A 26743-nucleotide genomic window follows, 5' to 3' on the forward strand; every position below is an offset into this window, starting at 1 on the left:
GTAAAGTAGACCAAATTTATCTAAATTCAGGCCTTGCACAGACAGATGCATTCAACTCTGTCATTCTTGTTTTCCGGCTGCCTCTAACACTCTAGTTCTTTTATGTGTATCTCATAGACTTCAACAGTTAGGAAGCCTTGCTGATAACTGGTTATTATCAATGACAGCAATGACCAACACAATTAGAATGTAGTCAGATAAAGAGACAATCAGCAGCCAGGCCTCCTGCTTTGGGCAGGCCTGTAATCCTGGCTACTTAGGAAGGAGGATCAAAAGTTCAAGGCCAGCCTGTGTAGAGAGTGAACTTAAGGTTAGACTGGGCAACTCAGCAAGATCCTGTCTCAAAACAAAAGAGAAAGAGGACTGGGGATGTAGCTTAGTGGTAGAACACTTTGCTGCCACGCAGCAGACCCTGGGTTCAGGCCCCAGCACCACAGAAAGGAAGGGCAACCAGCGAGAAGGGGGCTGCAGTGTAGAAGCAGAGCAATTGCGATCCAGGCAGCAGCCACCAAAGCTCCCATGTTGCCACTCAGGACATCTAGCTCAGGAGGTGTATCACAGGGTGTACTGGGAATGGCATCAGTGACACAGGCTTTTAAATCACAGTTCTAGCTAGCCTGGAATCTCTAACCATCAGCCTGTTCTGGACCAGAACTGAGGCAGGGTATATCATGTTGGTGGAATATCAAAACAGGTGGACGTTAGTTTTTGTTTTGTTTTGCTTTGTTTTTTGTTTCTCTGTTTAATAGCTCTGGCTATCCTGGAACTTGCTTTGTAGACCATTCTGGCCTTGGACTGACAAAGATTCACCTGCCTCTGCTGAAAATAAAGGCATGCACCACCATGGCCCGGCTTAAACATTTGTAGTAGGAAGGTTCCCTGTGTCCCACCTGGTTCCACAACCACTCAGTCCCAAGTAAACATACAGAGTCTTGCCAGGCGGTGGTGGTGCATGCCTTTAATCCCAGCACTGGGGAGGCAGAGCCAGGCAGATCTCTGTGAGTTTGAGGGCAGCCTGGGCTACAGAGCGAGATCCAGGAAAGGCACAAAGCTACACAGAGAAACCCTGTTTCAGAAAACAAACAAACAAACAAAAAGTCAGGGTACTACATAGCCCTGGCTGTCCTGGAACCTGTCCTGGAACTCACTATGCAGACCAGGCTGGCTTTAAACTCACAGAGATCCACCTGCCTCTGCCCCCTGAGTGCTGGGATTAAAGACGTGTGCCACCACATCTGACACCCATTAAGTTTTTAATGTATTGACCCATGAAAGTTTAAACACGGGTGCCAGCTTCAGCTGGTTTGTGGCTGCTAAACAAGAATGACAGTTGATCCTAAACACACAATGTAGAGGACAGGGGAGAGGACTCCATTGGTAAAGAGCTTTCCAGGCATCAGAAGGGCCTGAGTTTGATCCTCCAGAACTCACACTTAAAAGTTGGGTTTTGAGCCGGGCGGTGGTGGTGCACGCCTTTAATCCCAGCACTCGGGAGGCAGAGCCAGGTGGATCTCTGTGAGTTCGAGGGCAGCCTGGGCTACCAAGTGAGTTCCAGGAGAGGCGCAAAGCTACACAGAGAAACCCTGTCTCGAAAAACCAAAAAAAAAAAAAAAAGTTGGGTTTTGGTGGTGCACACATGCTAATTCCAGCAGGGTGGTGGAGACAGGAGGGTCCCTGGGGCTTGCTGGCCAGCCAGTCTAGCCAAATAAGAGAGCTCTAGGTTCAGTGAGAGACCCTGTGCCAAAATATAAGGTGGAGAGTGCCCGAGAAAGACACTGTGTGTTGACCTTCATACATGCACACACACTGTGTGCATACCTATACACACATGACACAAACTGGATTTTAAATGTACAAATTTAATAACCAAGGCATCATTTCAAGCACCAGTGACTGTAAAAATCCCTTTTGGGGCACAAGGTCCTGGTCATCAGCTAATACCCAGGGAACAGCAGGTATCCAAGTCAACCTGGCCTAGAAACTCACCCAGAGCACTTGTCCCTGGGACACATAGGGAGGCACTACACAGTGGCATGTAGAGGTTTTTCTCCACTTCTCTCTGCTGCCAGGGTGGTGGTCTGGCACAGTAGTGAGATGAGCAGGTCTGCACTTTAGACAGAGCAGAAGCAGGAGAGTGCCCTGAACACTGAAAGCCTAATGGGGCCAGTGAAAGACAGGGCTACTGCAGAAGTTCCTGCTAACCTGTGAGGGGAGGCCATGTGGGACTCTGTTGGGCCCCTGCATGTGACGATTTTTAAAAATACTTCCAAGTTGATCATCAGGAAGATGGACTCTTCGCGGTGGATAGTTTTGACAAAGGTGGTGTGTGTAACCTCACATCTATGGATCGTTTTGACAAAGGTGGCGTGTATAACCTCACATCTATGCTACCCCAAAAGGACATCATGCTAACCCCCGAGCCAGACTTCAGACAGCTAGGATCTGCTTTCCTTCCGTCCTTAAATGGTATCATTTGGAACGCAGCCTTTTGAGTCCGGCCTCTCAGCACAATGCATGTGAGAGGAACCTTGTGTTAAGAGCCCGAGAAAGAGAAACTGCATTCTGGGAAAAACAGCTCATCCTCTCCACCTTCTGGCCCTCTGGCCATGTGTCTGCCGGCACACACATAATAAAACACCCCCCCCCCCGCCCCCACCATGCCCAATTCCCCTATCCCATCATGCACGCACACACATAATAAAATTTTGAAAGGGAAAGTTGACATATACCCCTTTAAAAAGTAATTTTTCTCCTATATACACCCCATCTACAAATGCAGAGCAGATCTGCTCATTCAGCAATTCTGAAAAACTAGAAACAGTCCAGAGTTTCTGAAGGAATTAACTGTGGCACACCACACAGTGGAGCACCATGAAGCCAAGGAGAGAGGTGAGGCAGATGCATACATGCTGAATGTGAGTTTCACTCTCAACTGGAGAGATTTTAGCAAAAGAATGTATCATTTTCTTACATTTGCATCATCACTAAGTTTTAGGTGATAGTAAAGGGTATACAGAAACATGAAAAACAGGTCAACCTGAGTAACGGTTAATATGGCTCGGAGGGGCTTTACCTATTAACTTTTGATAACATTTGAACTGTGTACCACAAGCACAGTCACTTGTCTACAGATGCTGGCGGGGTCCTCTGACGGCCCATGTGTGCTGTGGATGGGCTCCATGGATCCTCAGGTTAGCAGGCTCCATGTCATTGTCTCAGAGTGAAAAGCCCTCCTTCCCTTTCCTCTCCAGCCACCCCCAAACCCAGGCATATCTGACAGGCCTGTCATTTCTGAAAGTCAGGACTTCTACACTGGGAAGTGAAGGAGAGCTGGTTAAAAAGTGGGGGAAACCAGGAACTAAGCTAGCTTTCCCAGTTCTTCACGAGCATTAACGGATCCCCATGCCCCTACCTGTGGATCTGTCCAGCAGAGACCCTCCACAGCTGCACAGGGCTGTAACTGAAGACAGGTCTGTGGAGACAGCACATATCCACTGTATACAACACCAGAGCATGTGAATGAGCTATTGATGCTGGAATACCAACGCAATTTCTAGAGCCTTGAATTGAAAAGGGCTCCAGGAAACGCTTGAGAACTTTAGGCCAGTGGTGGGATGAGAAACCAAGGCAAGGTGCTTATAGCCCACTGGCTTTTTAGTCTATGGCCAGTGGCCTGGAGGGCACTTGCTGGTGTCCAGTGGTGGGGTAGGGTGGGATGTGTTAAGCTCTCATACCTGGAGAACTGAATGGATCTGACGTGTGTCCAAAGGACATTGACACCATGGTGGCCCGGTAGGGGCCTGTTATATTCTTTCCTCATAATCACTTTAATACTGAGAGTGTTCACACTTGGATTCACATGGCCATTCAAAACAAGAGGCTGAAGGGGGCAGGGCAAGTGGCCCTTGTGAAGAGCAAGCCTGAACCCCAACCCACTGCCTGCTTCAAACCTGCCCATGACTCTGAGCTCTACAGGCAGTGGCTAGAGGCCGGCCACAGACCTCAGCTGTTTACTTCCTCTGCACAGCTGTTCTGGGATCAGAGGGCTGAGGACATTGAAAAGCACTATAAACTGGCTTTGTTTCCTGTTAACAATGGCTGTTCCACTGAAGCTTCTACGTGTGAGTGCGCACACGTGCGTGCGCTTTCCCTACCTTTCCTGGGGGTCCCAGGACAGGATGAGAAAGAAGCCTCTTTGGGGCTTGATCCCTTCCCTCCCATTGGATAGCAGACTCAACCTGTCTCCAGGACTGAAGCTTTTCTTCAGAAGGGAGTGGGTCTGACCGAGTGCCAAAGTGCTGAGGCATGAGGAAAGGAACAGCAAAGGGTGGCCTCCAGCATCTTCCTGAAGTCACCACAGGAGCATTTAAACCCCTCAGATACTGAGCCACTCCTCATTTGGAAGAGGCAAGGTTGAACAAGTGACGGGAACTGCATCAAGATAAGGCCCAGCTCTGCCCGCCTACGCAGCGAGACACAACGGCATCCTGGCCCTGCTTCCCTCTAGTGAGAGCCTGGCACAAGTGCACCGGCCATTCAGTCCTCTCTGGCCACAGGTCTCCGTCAATGGCCCCTTCCATACTGAAAACTCTCCATCCACTTCTTTTAAAACGTTTTATTCAATAATATATACTTTTAAAATAATATGTAACTGCCCATCATGCCATACACTGCCCCGATCCCGTCTGTGGAGTCTGTGGTCAGCCAGTCCTTGGGATTTGCTGGAGCAACAAGGCAGCCATGGGACAGGGCAAGGGCACGGGGGCAACAGTAACCAACAACCATTTTTGCATACCCTTCACATTTCCCATGCTTTCTGGGTCGGGAGGAAGTCAACAGGAAGCCAAAGGCATGTGAACCTTTTACATTCGGAAGTGAGGTCTGATATACGGTGGTGGGCTGCCCTTCAGGTGGTCTAGTTCGTGCTCGCCAAGCCTGCCACCATTTTGTGTCTGCTCTCGGGACGTGATCTCGCTACACGCGTTAAGACGTTTGATTTGGTTCTTGTTCTGCTTATGGAAAAGTGTGAGGAACCGCAACAGACCTGGGGAGAGATGGGAGGAGGGGAAAGAGGGCATTAATCAATCTGAGCCAGAGTGAGGCAGGCCACCAGGGACAGGGTGCAAGCTTGTCTTCTCCACGTCACTCCATGGGACATGAGCACAGGCCTTCAAGTGTCCTCTTCCTGCTCTTTGACCCCAACAGAGGCAGCCATTGGCCTGCCTTCTGGAGAGGAACTCTGGCCACATCATGCCACCATCAATTCTCTTGCCCTGACCTTCAAGTTCAGGTGCTGATGCAAATGCCTTGACCATTCTGGCAAGCCAGACAATAGGTCCAGCTCCAAGGTCTCTCAGACCTGACATTTCCTGAGGGTGTCTTGAGTCTATTTACTCAGGGAAAGGGCTGAATCCACTAATCACTGAAGGGCAGCAGGCGGGCTCAAAATTGTTTTCAACCTGCCCCTGAAAAGAGCTAGCTGTCTGGCATGACCTCCTTCCATAACGATCACGGAAAAGCAGGTGATTGACAGGCCAGTGACTAGATTCTAGATGTGGAAAGTACTTGGCATCCAGTAAGCTGTCTCAGTCACTTTGTGGAAACTTCCCTTGGGGACAGGGTTCTTTCTACTGCTTATGAGAAAAGCTGCCCATGCACGTTAATTACATTGCATCCAAGCTCTTCAGCTATTGTCCAAGGGTCCAATGCAGAGGTATTAGTGAGGGATAAAAGCACATTCACCCAAGACCCCCACCATCAGCCAAATGATGGCACAGGCCCACATTCACATGCGTTTGCTGCAAGGAGTGGTGGGGAGAGATGATCACAAATGCCCAAGCCTGGGTCCTAAGGTTAGTCATGTAACAAGTCAGTCCTGAGAAACAGGGGTCTTGAGTGCCGCCACTGAGAAACAAGTAGAGAACATGTCCACCATGACACTCCAGTCCCACTCCTAAAGAAGTCGTCACACACAAGTGATGGCCTTAGCCACCACGTAGATCTTCGAAGCTCCAGGTTTATGCCTGCGCTCCCCACCTCCCCCAAGATAGGGAATGCAAGCTAAGGTCCCCAGCAACTGATTTGTCTCCTAGTTGGGAAGGTCAGGCATCGTCAACATACATTTTTATTTAGGAAAACCGGATTTTACATGGCACCCCATGTCAATCATCTAGGGCTACACCATGGAACTGGGTCTGTAGCGTTCACTTGGAAAGGGATCACAACACAGGCAGTGTTGTTCTCCTGCAGACAGAAGGCTCCCTGGTTCTTGAAGATTATCCAAGCTTGCCTCTGGATATCAAGATTTCTGTCCAAAACTTAAGTCACCATTTACAGCAAGAAGAGCCAGCAAGTGAAAAACTTAAATTTATTGATTCAAAGTTTGTTTTTTAATCCCCCAATACATGCAGTTCAGGGTTAAGTGTCACATTTGTAGCACATTGTTGAGTACTGACACAAAAGTATGCATCAGCTGCATAATCCAACCTTGCCAGCTTCTACAACCAAGACTCCCCATCCCCCCACAGCACAAAAGCAAGTGCTCTCGGCCACCTCCCTTCCCCATCATGCCCACACTGGGATTCAGTTTTTAAAGCAGGACACACTTCAGTTTTAATTTATTAAACTCCCCGACCAACTCAGGTTATGTGTTCACAAGATCTGCTTGCTTTTGCTTTCAGAAGGGCTCGCATTCTGCAACCACCTCTCCCCAGCTCTTACCCACTCACTCATGTGCGAGAGGGAGATGCCCTTTCCTGTGGGTGTCTGGGAATCTGAACTGGTATTAAAGCAAACAGTTAACTGGCCCCTACATTATTTCAATGCACACAGAAACTCTTCCTATTGTCCCTGTCCCCAGCCTCTGCTGACACAGCAGCATGCTCCTGGAGAAACTAGGTTGTTTCCCTGAGTAGGCACAGACCCTAAGGCCCTCGGCAACTACCTCTCAAGGACCACTGGACCCAAGCCAGGGGCAGTGTCCTCTCCAGGTACATCTGTGACAGCAGCGTAGTGTCCCCTAAGTGCTCCTTCATTCTCAGGAGTCCGAGCTCTTCAAGGCTTCCCTTTACAACATTTTTCTTACTGGGTTCTTTCCTGTCACCCGTCCCTCCCCAGCCACCCTCTCTAAGCATCCCGGACTCCCAGCTCCTTTCTCTCAGCAGTCAGCCAGAGAATGCTTTCCTTTCCACAAGAGGACCCATGTGCCCTAAGCCAGGTGGGCATGGACATGTTAGAGGAAGGTGCACGAGGAGGCCTGGCTGGAACTCTGCTCCACAGCAAGCCTCAGTAACAAGTGTTCTCATTAGACAGGCAATGGCTTCTACCCAGCCACCCATAACAGCGGCAGGAGCGGGGTCAGCTGACTGGAACCTGAAAAGAACAAACTGCCACCAACACACTTCTAAGTAGCATTCTCAGCATGGCTTTCTTAGCCCAGGCAACCTTGATGTCATGCTCCTTGTGGATACCAAGGAGAGCCACTGATCTGGAGTCAGCCCTGGAGCCTCTGCTCAGCACACCAGGTGCAGGTTCTTGAACACAGGTAGTACCTGAGATGATAGTGCAACACTACCCTGGTCCCCACGGTTTGTTTTTGTTTTTGCTCTTCATTAGGAAATAATCAAGTTCTTGTCATAGGCACTTTTAACTTGTTATAAGGTAATGAAGCAAACAAATGAAAATTACTGAGATGAGTTTAAGAAGTATATATTCACTGTAAAGGATACTGAGTGGGTAAATTTACCAGTTTAGTTTGAATAGAAAACTAGACTGTCACCCCTACACACACACACACACACACACACACACACACACACACACACACACACTTTAAAACTCTCCAAACCCGCCGGGCGGTGGTGGCTCACGCCTTTAATCCCAGCACTCGGGAGGCAGAGCCAGGCGGATCTCTGTGAGTTCAAGGCCAGCCTGGGCTACCAAGTGAGTCCCAGGAAAGGCGCAAAGCTACACAGAGAAACCCTGTCTCAAAAAAACCAAAAAAAAAAAAAAAAAACAAAAAACAAACAAACAAAAAAAAACAAAAAAAAACAACAACTCTCCAAACCCAAGTAAAATCTCCAGGGGGCTAGACCCAGGCACACCTGGCCCCAAGGTAGATTTGGAGACAGGCAAAAGAGGTCTACTAGATTTACTGCAACTTGGGAAAGACCAGCCTAGGAAGAGTCCAGATTCAAATGGAGCAAGCATTAAGCCCAAGTATGCTCCACAGCTAAGGGGAAGAGAGGTAAAGGTACAGGTACTGCTGCATACGAAGGACATCTCGCTGAGCTGTCACTCAAGGACCTCTGTCCTAGAGCATGCCAAAGGGGAGGGTCAGGGGAACATGGCCAACTCTCCTCCCACACCTTTTTAGTGTCTCTGGATGACCCAGGGCAAAGAGGTGGGGCCACTGCTCAATGGAGACCATCCAAGGGGCTCTCAACAACTTAAAAAGAGAAAGAACAAAGAGAAGCATGGGTGATCAAGGAGATGAGGTTAGAAAACAGAAAAGACATATGGTGATTGATACATCCCCCTGACAACCAAGGGCACACGAGAAGGTCGATGGTAATCCCCGACACTCGAGGTTTGCTACTTGACATGTTAACCCAGGTTCAGTCGCATCCATATCATGTTTCTGAGTCTCGGGAAGAACAAATGTTTACATCGAACAGAAGGTGCAATGCAAGGAGGCAGGATCTGTACGAAAACCTTAACTGCATGTCAATGTTCTGGCTTTATAAAGGATCTTAAAGAAGGTTTTTAAAACTTTATTTATTGTTGTGTGTGTTTACATGCCACAGCACACATGTGGGAAGAGGACAACTCATGAGAGTAGGTTCTCCCCCCACCACCACGTAGGTTTCGGGGACTGAACTCTGGTCATCAGTCTTTGCAGCAAATGCCTTTACCTGCTATATCACTGGCCCAAGATCTTACTTTTTAACCTAGGAACTCAACTCCACACTATCAAGAGAAGAGTTACATTTGCCTTTTAAGTTCCCACAGACCAAACGACAAAATAGAATCTGCATTTAGAGATGGACCTGCTACCAATACCAATACAAGTTTATTGGAATTTGGAATGTAAACAGGTGTTTCAAACAAACAATCTAACCTTATAAAAATGTATGGCATTATTAAATAGTTAATGAAGAAACCCTAAGTGTGATGTGGTAGATACCCCAAGCATGTTAGGTCCCCAGAGCTGAGGCATGGCTCTGCAGACAAGGAGAGGGGACTGGCTGGCAAACCACGTCAGTGACCAGTCCCCCAAATGAAATCAGCCCTATAAAAAACAAAAACAAAAAACCCCCAACAAAATCTAACTCTTTGCTCACACAAAGGTCAGCATAGTGGATGGATAAAGCTTTGACACTTGCTCCAGGAGCCCCACTTCCTCCCCCAAGCCCTGGCCATCCCTCTCCAGTCAGCTGCAGGAGTCACAGGACAGCCTTGCCCACAAGCCAGCGCCTCCATGCCAGAGACTTCTCTGCCATCACATTCATGTATGACCTATCAGAGCTGTAAATGCCCATCAGCCCGAGTGCAGCCAGACCTGCTTGTCATGGGGTTAAAAAGAGAGATGATGGCGGGTATGCCTTCTACACGTGAGGGCTTTCCTGAATAAATCCTAATAGAACAATTCCCTCCCTCTTTGACCTGCCTGAAGACAACTTTCCAGCTGCAGCTATGGTTGTGAACAAAAAAAGTCTTTGTTTTCAAGTGGTATATTAAAGCAGGTGCCCACACAAAGATGTGCTGAGAAATGGTGAGGTTTTTCCTTATAAGGCAGGGATTTAAAACAAAAAACAAACAAAAAAAAAAAAAACCTAAAAAAAGCAACAAGATTCAATAGTTAGGCAAATCAATAAAGGTGAGCCCCAAGTTATGCACACAGCATGGAACTATTCATGAGCCTGGGACCTGTTCATGGCATCTCAAGATTTACAGTGCCATCTTCTGACACTACAGAGGACGTGGTGAGAGCGACTGCAGTTTGCTTCCAAATGAATACACTTCGAAGAAAACTGCAGGAATGAGGTACATTTCCTGGAGAGCTCATGTCATAAAAAAATACATAACACATGAATTTGTAAAAGAGCTTAAAAAAAATACTGTCACTGTTTTAATCTTTTTTTTTCCTTTTTCTTTTCTTTTTTTTTTTTTTTTTTTGTAAATGAGGCTGGTGTGTCAGAATAGACTGCTGACTTTTGCTAAAACTCGAGCCTGAATTCTCACAGAAGAAAACCAGACCACAATGGAATAGATAGGAAGTCAGATATTCAGAGCTTGTTGACCGAACGGGTTAATTCAACAGTGGTATCCTGTTAAACGCAGGTACACGTACAACAACTCCGAGCTTCTCATCTCCCATGCATTCCAAAGGGAGAGTCCCTTCCGATCCTGAACTACGCGCACTGCCACACTGCACAGCGCAGCTCCCTGCAGACTAGTACGGGGAGTTTCTTGCTTTTGACAGGCTTTAGGTCTTTACTCTTCTTTGCCTTTAGAAGGAATGATTAGAATTTCTTTTTATCACACTGTAGTTTCCTTCAAGTTTTTGTTTGGTTGGTTGGTTTTATTGGCAAGCATCAGTGCCGCATTACCGTCGATTCCCCAGGCTTCATCGTGCTGCGGTGAGACCACTGGAAAGCACGGTGTTCTCTGCGCAAGGCTGGGACTGCTCCTTCACCACAGGGTCTGCAAGAGAAGAGCCCAGGTCGCCACATCAGCACCGGCTTTGAGGGTATAGTGGGAATGCCACAGCCAACCTGCCTTTCCTCTTCTCTATGCACCGAGACAGACATTTATGTGGAACTCAGGTCCCATAAGAACAGGCACCAAGACAGGATCAGGAAAGAACTCCTTTCTTTTTGCCCTCAAGGCAGGGAATAGAACCCAGTGTCATACATGCTGGGCAATCAATCTTCCACTAAGTCATACCCTCAGCTCCTTCTGAAAACTGTATTTTGTTGCTCAGACTAGCACTGAACTCCCGTTCTTCTTCAGCTTTATCCTCTAGCTCAGCCAGGGTGGCCATCATGCCCTCTGGGGAATTACTTGGAGATAGTTTTTCTACTTCCTTGGAATACAGACCCAGCTGCTGAAAGGCACAGAAACCCTAACTTCCACTGTTCAAAATTCACACTATTCTTTGTGATTTCTTCTCTGAGTACTAACATCATATCTAGCCCCTAAATTCTTTAAAGCATGAACAATAAGCATATTATAAAAAGGGTGAAGAAAAGAGCCAGTGACAGTCTATCAATTTTAAGCAGCAGTGAAATATGCAGTTTGTTTAGAAAGTAAACAAACAGCAAACTATCTGAACTATCCATCAGGTTGTTTTTGTCAGTATTTCTGAGGCAGGGTCTAACTATATACTCTAGATGGCATCAAATCTGCAATCCTTATGCATTTGCATCATGAGTTTACACCAGTATTGCTTTTTACTTTATTGGGTTTTGTTTGCTTGCTTGCTTGTTTTTTGAGACAGGGTTTCTCTGTGCAGCTTAGGCTCTCATGGAACTCACTCTGTAGTCCAGGCTGGACTTGAACTCAGTGATCCACCTGCCTCTGCCTTCTCAGTCCTGGGATTAAAGGTATACATCACCACACCTGGCTATTTTTGTTGTTTTTTAAGACAGTCTTACTATGTATCCCAGTCTGGCCTCAAACTCACAAAGATCTGACTGTCTCTCCCTCTGCGTGCTTGGTTTAAAGGTGTGTACCACTACCTGGGGTGACACCGGTATCCTTAAAGTGGCCTAACTTGAAGGGTAAAAACAGCTTTCTGTGTTGGAAATTAGAAAGCAGACAATGGAATGTCAGCTGTCTAGGGCCCAGAAGGCTGAAAGAGAAGACCCTTTCAATTTTTTGTCGCCTTAAACTTTTGCCCTAGGTTTAAGAGCATAGCAATCAGTCCTTCATATCCGTTAATATTATTAGGAATCAGTTAAACTCCGAAGGACAAAAGGAAAGGAAAAGAGCACCATAGTCAAACAACACACAGAAACTTCAAGGCTTTAAGGACAGAGTCCACCTTGATTTGGAGTGCAGTCAGCCAAGTCACTACTCAGCCTCTTCCTCTGCCAGCCTCTTCCATGCCTGGACTAAGGCACCTCCTCTTTCAACAACACAGGTAAAGTGTATGTGAAACTTTCAATGGGAAGAACTACCCAAACCACATGCAAGTGCAGCAGGAACACATACATGCTCTGGGAGATGTCAGAGGTGAGAATCCAGCTGTCATACCTGCCTGCTTACCTCAGATTCCTCTTACTCACATATTGCCTCCTTTGGAAACACATTAAAATGATCTTACTACCCTTTTTTTTTTTGAGACAGGGTTTTTCTGTATAGCCTTGGCTGTCCTGAAACCTGCTCTGTAGACCAGGCTAGCCTCGAACTCAGAGAATTGCCTACCTCTCTCTGCCTGAAGTGCTAGGATTAAAGATATACACTACCACCGCCTGGCTGATATTACTACTTTTAACTAATTTTTTTTAAAGGAGGAAAAAATAATTGATTAGGTTTTTACACTTGAAAAAAACAAAAAACAAAAAACAAAAAACTTAGAAACCTCCGGTATATAAGCCCATGGTGATGAGAATGGGTAGACAGCCTAGCCTCAGAGGTACCACTAACAGTGAATAAGCAAGCACCTTTGGGACTAATATCATTACCTGTAAAGTGGCCTCAGAGATCCAGAATAATGAATAAAATTTGAAGTCAAATTCCTAGGTTGACCTAATCCAAATACCTAGTTTTCTGACTGACCTCACAGATAAAGGGTGTCATTTTTTGCCTTTTAATAACTCACAGAAGTACGGGTGTTCCATGGCCTCCTTGGCAGTCAGTCTCTGTTGATGGTCGTACCGCAGGAGCTTGTCAAGAAGATCTAGGGCCTCGGGGCTGACAAGGTGTCTATTCTCACTATGGATAAAGTTTTCCCAGCGCTTTCGTGAATGTCTAAAGAAAAAAAAAAAGTGAATCATTAGTATTGAGACTACACAACAAGAAAACTCTTCTAATAGACCTAACATAAACAAACCTTTAGAATACTGCACTTCTTGAAGCAGCTGATCTCATTCTTATCGGTACCTACTTCAAATAGGCTGTATCCCCACACCCTGTTGCCCCCAGTTATAACCATGGCGTACTGACATAAACTGCTCAATCATTAGATGAGCAGAATCTATTTAAAACATCTATACCTGAGTGAGAATTTGTTCAGTATTTCTGGATTATTCTTATGCCTATCTTTTCATCAATTGCAAGTGAGGCCTGGTGGTGACTAATGACGAATTGGTCAGTAGATATATTTAGAAGCTGGCTTTAGAAATAAGTGCTTTCATAAAATAATGTCTGAAGACCACCAGGCAAATATGTACTTGTAATATACTGCACTGAAGCTACAATCCTAGCACCCAGATTGAGGCCAGCCAGAGCTACACAGCAAGATTTTGTCAAACAAACAAACAAAACAACCCACAAAAAAACAAAACAACAACAAACAAAAACTAACCAACCAACCAAACAAACAAACAAAAAACCTAAACCATGAAAACCAGCAGAGTACCTGAAAATTCAGCATGCCTTAATATTTATTATATATAAAACTGACTTCAAAAATAAGCTATTCATTTCTTATTTGAAGAAGCATAGTTTTCTAAAGATTTTCCATCAAAATAAGCATATGCAGGGTGGGGAGATGGCTCAGTGGTTAAGAGCACTGGCTGCTCTTCCAGTGAACTCAGGTTCAGTTCCCAGCAACCACATGGTGGCACTTAACTATCTGTAACTCCAGGTCCAAAGGATCCCTTTTTTGGCTCTGCAGACACCAAAACATACACGGTGCATATACATGCACATAGGCAAATCATGCTTACATATAAAATAAAAAGAAATAATTTTTTTAAAAAGGACATGCTTTGACCAAATAAACATTTTTTTCTATAACATTATGATTTTGTTTTCCATTTGCTTCCACAGGATCTCATGATTCCCAGGCCAGCTTCAAACTCAATGATCCTTCTGCCGCAGCCTCCCAAGTGTTGTGATTAGAAACATGCACATCCACACATGGCTTATTTTCCATTTTTCTGTTGATAAATAGGCCAAGGCAGGTAGATCTCTGTGAGTTCAAGACTCGTCCTGGTCTACATTGCAAGTGAGATCCCACCTCAATAAATAAATGAGTAAATAAATAAATAAATATCAATACTGATGTTAGAAAAGGGAAAGAAATTGGATCTTGTCCAATCGTCCCACTTCTGAAATAGAGCAAAGTGCTTGCCCCTCCCTCCCTCCCTCCCTCCCTCCCTTTCCTTTCTTACTTACTGTCCCAAGATATCATTGAAGTGCGGATCTAGGTCTATGTGGTACTTCTTCAGATACCCATACAGTTCATCTGTCCCCAGAACCTTGGCAATTCGAACAAGCTGAAACACAAAACAAACTGACCAAACCACCAAGCACAGAGCTTCCCATGAGCTTGTGAGGACACTGTGCCTGGGAATCAGGAAATTCCACGCTGAGCACTCAAATCTCTAGGGACCGAACAGAGACCTGAGTCTAGGATAATCAAAGAGACTCAAGGACACAATGCTCACATGAGTGCAAGTTTCTGAACTGCTTTTAAAGGGTTAACCTAATTTAGATGCTAACGTCTTTGGGGACACTGACCAAACAACTGGAGTCTGATTTTGTTAGACAAAGAGGAGCCTTACCTTTTAGACCCATCTTGAAAGTTCACCATAGACAGCACTGTCTGTCTCTGCATGCTTGGAGCCCTCATGCCCATACACACACTCAATGCCTCCTTCCTGTCCCAGAAGCTATTTCCCTAGTGACGAAGAAGCAGGGCTGAGTCTGCTCACCTGGTCATAGTTGTCCTGCCCATGGAAGAACGGCTCCTTTCGAAATATCATGCTTGCTAACATACAGCCCAAGCTCCACATGTCCAAGCTGTAATCATACATCTGAAGGCAGCGAGGACGGTCAATCAGTCAAGGATGGTTAGAAACCCTGGTTCTCATCATATTCACCTGACTTCTGAAGATTAGCCCTGACTTTTAAGGCACTAGATTTTAGAGCCTTATACATATTAGGCAAGCATCTACTATCAAGCTCCATCCTCAGCCTTTCCATAGTTATTTTAGAAATAAAAGTCATTCCTTTCCCTTAAAAAGAAAAGCCATCAAGAGACTCAGTTGGTAAAGGCTGTCAAGCCTACTAACCTAAGTTTGGTTCCAAGAACCAATACGGCAGCGAGAACAAGCTCCTGAAAGTTGTCTTCTGACCCCACATGGGCTGTGGCACAAGTGTGCTCATATATATATATACACACACACATAAAGAATTTTTTTTTAATGTAGCTGAGAAAAACCTTTAGAATAGAAGAATAACTGGGGTTTGAATGCATCCAAATTGACTACAGAGCAACCAGGAAAACTCCTAAGAGAATATAAAAATAGCTCAGAGCAGCTTCACCAACAAGTTCACCTGATAGTCCACAAGGAGCTCTGGTCCCTTGAAGTACCTCGAGGCCACTCGAACATTGTACTCCTGAGCAGGATGATAGAACTCCGCCAGACCCCAATCAATCAGTCGGAGCTATGAGAAAGACAAGACCAAACAGAATGCAAAAGGGCACTTCAAGATGCCCACGCCTATGATGAGGCCACACCACATTTCTACAACAGGTAGCTGGCCACACATAGTATACCCATGAAAAACTACACTTTAGAAACTGCAGATGAAGTCATTTCTGGAGCAGAGTACTTGGAACGGTTTTTACTCTCCAGATCAAAAGCATTCAACCGTTTTCCGTCAACCCCCCATCATTCATAGCTCTTAACATCAGCTCCAGGCACTACTGAAGGACTTATGGTGCATACCCCACTCCAGAAGAGGAGCACTGCTCTAGCTGGTCATTAAGCTAACCCTGGCTATGACAACCAGAGGTGGAGAGACCCAAATGTACTTTTCTTAGGGCTGGTCAGATTGCTCTAATGGTCGTGAAGAAGCAAGGCAGAAACCGCTGCTGTCGTTTCTTCCTGAGACCCTTTGAACACTAAAACCAAGATAAAACCAGTGACCACAGTCAAGGTCACTGTGCACTTCCTGGAGCCTAGAGGAGTCACAGTAACGCAGTCTACTGAAGCGATCAGTGGTGGTCTGCAGACACCACAATGCTATTAGACAATGTTTAGGTTTTCCCTAAGCCTTCAGCAAAGATTTGGTGCTGCCTGGCTGGATTGGTACCTTTTTCTGTTGGTGATCTATCATGACATTGTGAGGTTTCACATCCCTGTGCATGATTCCCTTGCTGTGGCAGTAATCCAGAGCCTAGTAGGTAAGAAAGCACAGAGAAAAGTAAGCAAACCCTCTACCACCTCCAACGCAAACACATTTTTATTATCTGTGACACTTTAATTTGAATAGTCTCAAAAAGGGTAGCTAACTGCCTTTAAGGAGAGAGAAAAAAGATGCTCTCCGTGGACACCACAGCTGGCAGCCAGTAGGAAGGGGGCTGTCGATGATCATGCTGAATGAAGGTTGCTTTAAAAAGGGAATGAGAGGCCAGAGTGTGGGACCTCAGAATCCACGTGGGCATGAAGAATGACATCTTAACGTATCTTTTAACAAGGCAGACTTAAGCTATGTGGGCCATGTGAGTTTTCTAGATTAAGAAGCATTTACATTTTCGTTAAATATAAAACCTGAGCCAGCATTCAAGAATTATCATTACTACTCTGAGAGAATTACTTCCTGAAATATAATCAACATAAAAGGATTTAAGTGTTGAAAGCCAAAGGTCTTTAGTAAACTGAGAGCTGTGTAACCACTGCCACCATGTTTTGGAACTTTCTAGTATCTCCACAGTTCCCTGGAGCTCATTCTTAGTTAATGCCCACACCAAGCTACTCCCAGCCACTGGTGAATCTGCTGTCTGTTCTGGAGATTTCTTTCTGCTGGACATTCCTAACAGCACAGTACTTTGTCCACTTTTCTCACTGAGTTTATTTATTTTTGAGACCGAATCAATTACGAACTTACTAGTTTGCTGACTTGGGTTGTTTCTACTTTTAGCTGTTGACAACACCGCTGTACTGAACAGTCATATGTAGGTTTTGGGGAGGTATGCATCTATTTATCTTGGGTACATTTTTTAGGGGCAGAAGTGCCTTGTTGTACGGTAACTTTACAATTTCTAAGGAACTGTCTGCTTTCTCAAATCCAACACATAATGGTTCCAGTCTCTCTACATTCTCGCCAACATTTGTCACTTTTTTTTTTGTTGTTTTTTCGAGACAGGGTTTCTCTGTGTTGCCCTGGCTGTCCTGTAACTCACTGTGTAGACCAGGCTGGCCTCAACTTAGAGAGATTCACCTGCCTCTGCCTCCTGAGTACTGGAATTAAAGGCATGTACTACCACTGCCTGGCTGTCATTGTTACTTTTTTCTTTTAGTTTCTCAAGACAGGGTTCTCTGTGTGACTGCTATGGCTGTCCTGGATCTCACTCTGTAGACCAGGCTGGCCTCAAACTCACAGGGATCCGCCTGCCTCTGCCTCCCAAATGCAGGGATCAAAGGCGTATGCCACCACTGCCCAGTCACTATTCCTTTTTTAATTCCAGCTATTCAGGTAGGTTAAAGTAGTAGCTCAATGTGTTTCTGGTTTGTATTTTCTTATTAGTGATGAAAAAATTATGTGTCATGTGTTTATTGATCACTATATATTTATATTGCCTTTGAAGAAATGTTGATTTAAATTTTTCTCTTTAAGTTTGGATTAATAAGCCTTTTTCCTTTTTACTGTTTACACAGCTCAGTCAGGCTGCCCTTTACTCTCTCTGTACCCAGACTGGCCTCAAAGTCAATATCCTACCTCAGACTCCTGAGTGTTGGGATTACAGGCATGCTCACCACATCCAGCTTTTCTTTTCTTTTTTTTTCCTACTACACCCCCGACCCATACACTCACAGCTCTTAAGTCTTCTTTCCCATACACACCATGCGCCACCTTTGTGAACCCCACAGTTAAACCCTTTGGCTTAAAAAGCACTGGAAAGCTTCAATAAGCCAGAAAACCCTTCACACGGGGGTTATCCTGTATTCAAGAATGTTCAGCACAACACCTGGCGTCTCCTTAGCCTAAGTGTCCGTTGTGCCACTCAGGCTGTGACTAGACACCCAGTACCTCCTGGCTGGGGAACAGTGGCAGACTAAGGACACATGCCAGGAATCTTTATGCTGGAGGTGTATTTAAGGAGGGGAGGGCGGACCGTAGTGGCGGCGCACGCCTTTAAATCTCAGGACTTGGGATGCAGAGCCAGGCAGATCTCTGAGTTCAAGGCCAGCCTGGTCTACAGAGGGAAATCCTGGACAGCCAGGGCTACACAGAGAAACCCTGCCTTGAAAAACTAAAAAGAGAGAGAGAGAGAGAGGAAGACTATCAGCATATCAGCATGCACAAAATGCTCCCTGGTCTGTAGCAACAATAACATACAAGGTTTGATGCTTTTAATTTGAATTTGGAGAGTGGGCAATACAAAACCTGGGGATAGAGGTGAGATATAATCTCCAAGGAAGGGAATACTAGAGGGAAGGGGCCTAAGAGCACTTTCTGGACATGCAGAATTTCCTCTACCAGCCTTGTCCATCATTCTCTGCAGCAAAGGTAGCAATCTGTAGCTGTGGTGTGTTGCAGAGTAGCTGCTAGCTACAAAAGGCCACTAAGCACTTGGCATGCGACTAGTATCACATGGGTAGAGAACAGAATTCTTAGGTTTTGCTTAAACGTCTAACACAGATCTAAGGACACTTGGCTGAAGGCTTACACATAGAAAGTCTAGTATCATGGAAACTCAAACTTTACTTTACAACAGCTGTAGCAAGATTCCATTGTGTGGTTGTGCCTTCTTTCAACTAGCATTTTGTTTAAGCAGTATTTCACCGTTCCCACCCAAATCCCATCTCAGCAGTTTTCTTATGAAACTAGGGTCCATGAGGGCACATCCCCATGAATCTGAATCAGATCACATAAAGCCCTGGGGGTGGGGGAGGTCACTGAGCAGTCACACACAGCCTTCAGCCTCAATTTCCTTTACATTTGCTGTGAGGTTAAATATTTCCTACTTCCTACTTCCATCTCTTCTTCTCTAAAATAGAAAATGTTGATTTCTGCCATTTTACCTAGTCTTTGTCAAAGATCTAATCCAGACAATACCTGGGAAGTGAGAAATACACGAAGGCCAAGGCTGAGGGAAAAAAGCAGTAGTGATTAATTCTTGGCAGTGTTCACTGGCCAGACACCCTGTGGCGCTCCTAACATACTTTAAATTCCCTGAAGAGATACTTCAGTTATAAAATCTGCTACAGCTTCTGATCATTCATTAGCAGGAAGAAAGAATACTGCTACCACTAGACAGTAGCATGGCCCTCAGCACTGAGGACAGATGTGCTAGGTTCTGTCTTTATCCAGCTGGTACTTGCTAAAATCTACAAACCTGAACACTGACTTCAGTGAGCACTGTGAGAAATGGGCAGTGGCTCTCAAGGGTACATGTATGTGGCTTTCTGGGATGAGCCTCTAGGAAACACAGCTTGCTGTTCAGAGCACTGCAGACCTCTTCCTACTGGACTTCTAGTGTGGAGAAGACACAGTAAAGGCGGACCACATCAAGCTCTAGTCTACCCTTACCAACCAAAAGGAAGCTCAACAGACATGGTGTGAATCCCAAGCCCACCACTCTGACTCCAGCAACAGGCAGATCATTCAAGTACAAGTCTAAGGAGAAGCATTCATTTCATGGAGCCAGTTCTTCAAATTTCACTCCCGAAGTCCAGCCTTGCTTCAACCTGGTATTTTGTTCAAGCAATGTTTCACAGTTCCCACACAAACCCCATCTCAGCAATTTCCTTAACTGAGATCTACAACAACTAACGCCCCCCTCCCCAAATTTTTACAATACTCTGTATTTAGTTATTTCTTTTTCTTGGAGATAAAGGTCTCACTTTGTAGCTCTGGCTGGCCTGGAACCAGGCTTGTCTTGAACTCAAGAGATCCTCCTGCCTCGATCTCCCCAGTGCTGGGATTTAAAGTCATATGCCGCCATACCTAGTCAATTCTTTATTTATAAAGCACTTCTGGGGGTAGTTCACGGTTCTTACTAGGTTCTTAGTGATTCATTACTCTAAAAGGTACATGTAGCATTTTCAGAATGCTTTATTTATGTAAGTGTTTTCTTAGACAAATGAAAACATTCCTCCATCAACTGATAATGCTTCAAATTTTTTTTTATTACTTGGTATTTATAAGCCACTTAGAAGGTCCACCCATCATTTCTCTCGGGATTAAGTGCTAGTCAGTGCCTAGGAATAAGGGGTATATATTCTCATATAGAAAGAGGTAGTAAGACAGTTTGAAAAGAAATGGCTGCCAATTCCGTAGACATCCCTCTACATGATTTTCCCATTGGGAAATAATAACCATTTTATACCCTTTGAGGTCAAGGGCTGGCCACAAGATTGACTTTTGCCAACAGGGTACTGGCAAACCAGCACAGGCCAAGTTGAATTGTTTACACATTGAGGTCTCCATTCTTACTGCTATTTGAAAGACAGGACCTCAACTAGTCCAGCAACTCCAGCCTATATCACAGATACATGAATGAGGCTAACACAGATCATTCTGTCTCAGTCAGGCAGACTTGAATCTAAAAAAGTTACCAGACTAAATCCTGAGATTATGAGCAATAAAAAGCCATTTTAAAGTCTTTAAGTCTGAGGTGACTTTCTATACAGAAAACACTAGGATTAATTAACTGGCAAAGAAAAAACTCAACTGTCACAAAGAGCCCAGAGGGTCGTGAGCTTTGTATAATGGCCCTGTACCCCTTCTGGCCAGTCGTCTAAGTTTACTGAAAATCTGTGAGGTCTCACAACAGAATTCTTATCAGAAGTTAAGTCTCACTAGATTCTCTGGGTATCAGGAAATATTCTGCTTGAATTCCGTCTTTTCAAAAACTTCTTAAAGGAATGAGCCTGAAAAAAAAATGCTACTTACTTTAAGTAGTTCATACATATAAAACCGGATATCAAAGTCAGTCAGGATCTGGTAGAGTTGCTGAAACAGATTTCAGAAAATAGGAAGTTAATTTAGTCTGACTGTATTTGCTATTCTAAACATGGGCATTTCTCCGCAAACTTAACTACAATGGACACCCACGCCTTCATGGCCTGACCTAGAACAGCAAAGACGAGGAGTGCGCCATTCCACCTTGAGTAGAGAGGGAAACACTTCAGCCAACCTGATCCTTACTACTTACTATCCCACAATTCTAACAGCCACTGCCACACTGCTGTGAAGTCTACACTGTCTAGCTGTCCACATCTAGTTGAGCCCACCCAGCACATAGCACACCTGAAGACCTTCCCGCTGATGTGGACTAGTGTCAGGGGAATGAAGTGGTTTGTAAAGGGACAGAAGGAAAATGAGGGACATTTGGAGACACCAAGACTTCAAAAACCTATGTCCTCTGTTCCCCACCAAACAATTCCAGGCTGAAAAAGATTTCAGAGGCAACAACTGACTTTTTTTTTTTTTTTAAAGGAATAGTAGAATAAGGCATTAAAAATAAAAAGGCAGGAGTGTCAAATACAATCACAAGACAAGCTAACATACTCATGGAAACTTTCATTACTGACAATCCAGAGATCCCCCTCACGGGAGTTTGAAATCAATTTCAATTTCTTAGAGCAGAGTAGCAGGACCATTAAAGCACCACAAGTGTAGTCAGACACTATGCATTGCCTCTGATAGTCAGTCAAGTCCAAGTAAATCTTTCCCTGTCAATCTCGGCAGCATTTTCTATAATTAAAGTTAATTGGAATGACTTTTTTTTTTTTTTTTTTTTTTGGTTTTTCTGAGACAGGGTTTCTCTGTAGCTTTGTGCCTTTCCTGGAACTCACTTGGTAGCCCAGGCTGGCCTCGAACTCACAGAGATCCGCCTGTCTCTGCCTCCCGAGTGCTGGGATTAAAGGCATGCGCCACCACCGCCCGGCTAATTGGAATGACTTTAAACTTTTCCTCTATCAGAAAAAAGAATCACACATCACAGGGATGCTCCAAGGAGCACACAATGGTTACACTGAGATTCTATAGAGAGTAAACTAAAACCACTTATCTGCAAATATGACAAAGAAACTAACAAAAAGCACAGGTCTAGAGGAAGAGGCCATACCTCCCTTCCCCCTTTAGGGAAGAGTAACTTGCCTTTCCAGCTTAGTAGGAATACATAGCTCTATCTAGCAGCCCCAGACAGCTGCTGGCTCAGGTCCACAAGCTGCTGAGTTGCTAGGGGCTGAGCTGTACTCAAGCACCCTTACCCACTATTTCTGCCAAGTAGTTTCAGCTTCCTAAGGACCAAACTCCAGGTTTCTGTCTCCCCAGCCCTGTGCTTCAAGGCAGGTTTCTTAGCTAGCACTTGGTCACAAGTGGCAACCAGAATGTATAGGTCTAAGCTTTAGATACCAACTTGGGTGTGAGAGAGATCAATCACAGAGACTGTGCTAAACACTGAACCATGATGTCAATAAATAGCCCAGAAAAAAGAAAAGATCAAATTCGTAAAACCTCAGAATGCTAGGATTTTTTATTTCTAGAAAATCAATATGGGCTATTTTATTTGAACCTTTATCTATAAAAGGCTTTTCCTCTTGTATCATGTACTAGCTATAGCAATCATCGTGTAAAGGGCCTAAGGTATAAAAATAAATGTCCTTGGACTGTCAACAAAGTATTTCTGACTATTCCCACCAGTACCAATTTTACTGAATATGAAAGACATTACCTACACAACAGTGCTTGGACCTCTTCCATCACAAAGCCCTGAATGGCTGGCCATCACCCAGCCTGACCTCCTTTTTTCACAAGTTCTTTGTGGGATAAGATTAAACTACATCTGGACCAAGTAACCTCCTGGGCTTATGATTAAGGCCTCTCCAGGGGCCAACCTGGTTTCTTCTAATTGTTGTTGCTCCATTCTCCACTGCAGGCTTCAGGAATCACTTTCTTTGAAGACATCAACATGTATGTTCTCAACCATCCTAATGCTGAAGCCCTTTTATACACAGTCATTCATGGTGTGGTGACCCCCAAATATAAAATTATTCCATTGCTACTTCATAGCTGTAATTTTGCTACTGTTATGAATGGTATGTAAATATCTGATATGGGACCCCAAAGGGGTCCCAATCCATAGATGAGAACCACTGCTCTAAGGTGTTAATAGCACAGTGAGACTCTCAGTTGCCCTAAAATTAGCACCAGGTACTAGCAGTGATCTGGAGTTCTGAAGGTAAATCCTCACTATTGTAAACGTGAACTTGCTACCTGCCTAGAGTCCCATACCAATGTTGCCTGAGTACCTTGGCTATGTACATATGAGGGAAACAGCTACCCTCAACTGATGGTCACTACTGTGGTGATTCAGGATCTCTGAACTCTCTCCCCACCTTCCCAAGTGTCATAAATCCATTGCACAGCTGTACCCTACACCCATTTCTCCACCAAGCTCTCAAGCCAAACCCTCATATAGCAGGACAGCAGGTCTAGCTCCTCCACTTGCTTTTATAATGCTCACCAGTTAGTGGAACAAAACAGAACCTATCTTCCAAGAATTAGAGTCCATGTTAAATTTCCTAAGAACCACACTTTCCCTCTAGCTATGTAGAGAATACTATTAAGCAAGCAACTGTAGAATACTGGCAGGAAGTAAGCTTTGCTCACATTTGCATAAGAGACTTATCAAAAACAAACCAAGCTATGTTTCCTGGAAGATTATGGGCTCACAAGTAAAGGTACTTGCTACCACGCCCAACGACCTGAGTTAGATTCCCCTAGGACCCACATGGTACAAAAAAGAACTGCCTCCCACAAGTCTGATTTATACACACACACAAATAAAGATTATGAAGGTAGTAAGGAAGAAACCACTTACCTATTCCAGTTCACCTGCAAGGCTTCATACACACTGGTGTTTCCCTAGAAATCAGTTCTACTACAAGAGTAATCTAAGGAGCCTGGTTGAACATGTCTTTGGCTTTTAAAATAAACCCCAAAACATGTGAAGAGGAGAATGGCAAACAATGCAACTTAATAACCAGGCCTGAGTCTCCTGTGCAAAGTACAGACACCCAAGGAATGGCCACACTCTTAATGCATGCATGCAGAACTTCAAAGATGCTAGGGGCAGGGCAGTGCATCACAGCCAGTCAGATCCCACACAAAGTCCTTGCCCAATGGCTACAATTCAAAAGGACTTCATTTTCTATGGACTCTGGCCCAGTACACAAGAGCACAGGTATGAGAGGTATGAGAACACAGAGCAAGCATACACAGCTCAGTCTACAACAAGAAATCTCAGGGCTCAAATGGAGGAAGACCAAAAAAGGAGGAAATACAAAGTGAAAAACAAGTGTTATTTCATGCTGTAGCCACCCATTTAAATACTGCTAACGTGTAACCTTAAGACAGAAAACAAAACAAAACCCCCCAAACCCCAGTGTTTTTGGAAATTTAAGGAACTAGAACACATTTTCAATCTAGCAAATAAATGTTACAACCTGAAAATGTCACAACTCTTACAAGGAAATGATAAAATGTTAATGACTTCTAGCTGCAGTTCACTGGTTCCCCTGATGAGGAACCATCCGGTCTATAAGCCCCACAGGACCAGCCAGTACAGGGTGCTGCTCCTCAAAATATCAAGCTGGGTGAACCACCACCTTCTCAGGAATGAAGCTCAGTTTAGTCTTACCAATCTTCAGTGTTCAAATGATGTCTTTTACTTAAAACTTACGTTCATTTTAATTTATAATCTTTTTTTTTAAATTGTAACATTCTAAATGTATAGATAACTGACATGTCTCAACAGATACCTTTTCCTTTAGACTTGTTCTGAGACATGGTCTTTCTACACAGCTCAGGCTGACCTAGAACTCACTATGTAGCCCAAGTTGGCCTTGAACTTCGATTCTCCTATCTGGTCTCCTAAGCACTGGGAGTACAGGTGTGTGCCACCACATCCAGCTCTCACTTGAGACACTTTCAAGTTGAGGGGTATGCTGTTAAGTGGTCACACTAACTCTCAGAGATGACTTTCCCATTTCTTTTTAAAGTTCTGTCTTTTTAAGGGCCACTACGTTTCTTTTACTGTTTCACACGGACAGACAGAAAACAGCCGGCGGTGGCTTTAAAGGGGAACTGACCAAGCTAGCACCTCTACCGTGAAGTGAGACATAGGGAACAAGAGAAAGGAGCCATCACGGTATGATGACCGTGATCATGACCCACTGGAAGTCACAAAGCTGACGTCAACAGGCTCCAAACAGCCAGCACCATCAGGCTGGGTATCTGCGGTGCTTGGGACCAAAAGTTGTTTGTTTTTCAAGACAGGGTTCTCTGTGTAGCCCTGGCTGTCCTGGAACTCGCCCTGTAGACCAGGCTGGCCTCAGAGATCCCCCTGCCTCTGTTGGGATAAAGGTGGTTGCCACCACCACACTTTGTTTCCAATGTTGGATATGGTATTTTTCAGCTTTTAGAACATTTGCATATAAATAATGATGTATCTTGGTGACAAGACCCAACATAAAATTCATTTATGGTTTTGTTTTGGGGGTATTTTTATTTTTTGAAATAGGGTCTCATGTAGTCCAGGTTGACTTCAAACTCCTAATCTTTCAACTTCTGCCTTCCAAGTGCTAGGATTAGATGTTCCAGCCACATCTGGACAAAATCCAAAATCCATTTGGGTTTCACATACATAGAACGAAGGCAAATCCAAACCTTTTCTTTTCTTTTTTTTTTTTTTAAAAGAGACAAGGACTTACTATGTAGCCCTGGCTGGCCTCAAACTCAGAGAGCTACCTGTCTCTACCTCCCAAGTGTTGAGATTAAAGGCATCTCATGCAGTTCATTCAATATTTTAAATAGTACTGGTCATGAAACAAAACTTTCATGGTGTGCTTCCCATTTTCTACTTTGTGGTGTGATAATGATACTGTGCAGCACTTTGCATTTGAGATTTGTAGACTAGGGATGCACAACCTGGATGTATCCTACTTTCTGGACACAAGTACAATCAAATTAGGAGTCAACGATAAGAGAATTTTTGAAAAGCCCAGTTGATCTTAAACCATATACTCATAAACATATAGCTCTAAAAGTCATGAGGGCAATAGTTACTGAGACAGTTCTGAAAAAGGTCATGGTGTAGATGGATCACAGCGTAAATAACTAAACTTCTTGGATACTGTGGCTAACACAGGAAAATGCTAAGGTTCCATTAACAGCCCATTCAAGAACCAAGCATGATAATATCCAGCTAACTCCAAGATGACTCAGCAAAAAGACAAGCTAGCAATGGGAGGAAGGACAGATGTAACAGCAAGGGTGTCAAAACACCAAATGGCCACTCACAGTGCTGAGAGTTGGCTGATGTGCAAAGTCGGGGAGAAAAACTCCTAATCCAGTTTAAAGTGCACATTTCCTCTCCCCCCCCCCTTTTTTTTTTTTTTTTTTTTTGGTTTTTCAAGACAGGGTTTCTCTGTGTAGTTTTGGGGCCTGTCCTGGATCTCACTCTGTAGACCAGGCTGGCCTCGAAGTCACAGAGATCTGCCTGGCTCTGCCTCCTGAGTGCTGGGATTAAAGGCGTGCGCCAGCACCGCCT

The 26743-nt window shown here is 44.6% G+C and overlaps 1 protein-coding gene across 1 annotated transcript in view; it reads right to left on the minus strand.

The window, feature by feature from the left end:
• Positions 1 to 4600: 4600 nt before the first annotated feature.
• Csnk2a2 (casein kinase 2 alpha 2) overlaps positions 4601 to 26743 on the minus strand; it is a 41971-nt gene continuing 19828 nt past the window's right edge. The window contains exons 5-12 of the mRNA XM_059264603.1: positions 21079 to 21138; positions 16273 to 16356; positions 15511 to 15621; positions 14886 to 14987; positions 14347 to 14447; positions 12827 to 12975; positions 10611 to 10704; positions 4601 to 5044 (exon numbers count right to left, since the gene is read on the minus strand). Of these exons, the coding sequence (XP_059120586.1) occupies positions 10628 to 10704; positions 12827 to 12975; positions 14347 to 14447; positions 14886 to 14987; positions 15511 to 15621; positions 16273 to 16356; positions 21079 to 21138 (684 nt within the window). The 3' untranslated portion in view covers positions 4601 to 5044; positions 10611 to 10627. The remainder of the gene's footprint in view (positions 5045 to 10610; positions 10705 to 12826; positions 12976 to 14346; positions 14448 to 14885; positions 14988 to 15510; positions 15622 to 16272; positions 16357 to 21078; positions 21139 to 26743) is intronic.

This window comes from Peromyscus eremicus, chromosome 5 (genome assembly GCF_949786415.1).
Source record: "Peromyscus eremicus chromosome 5, PerEre_H2_v1, whole genome shotgun sequence".
Classification (NCBI taxonomy): domain Eukaryota; kingdom Metazoa; phylum Chordata; class Mammalia; order Rodentia; family Cricetidae; genus Peromyscus; species Peromyscus eremicus.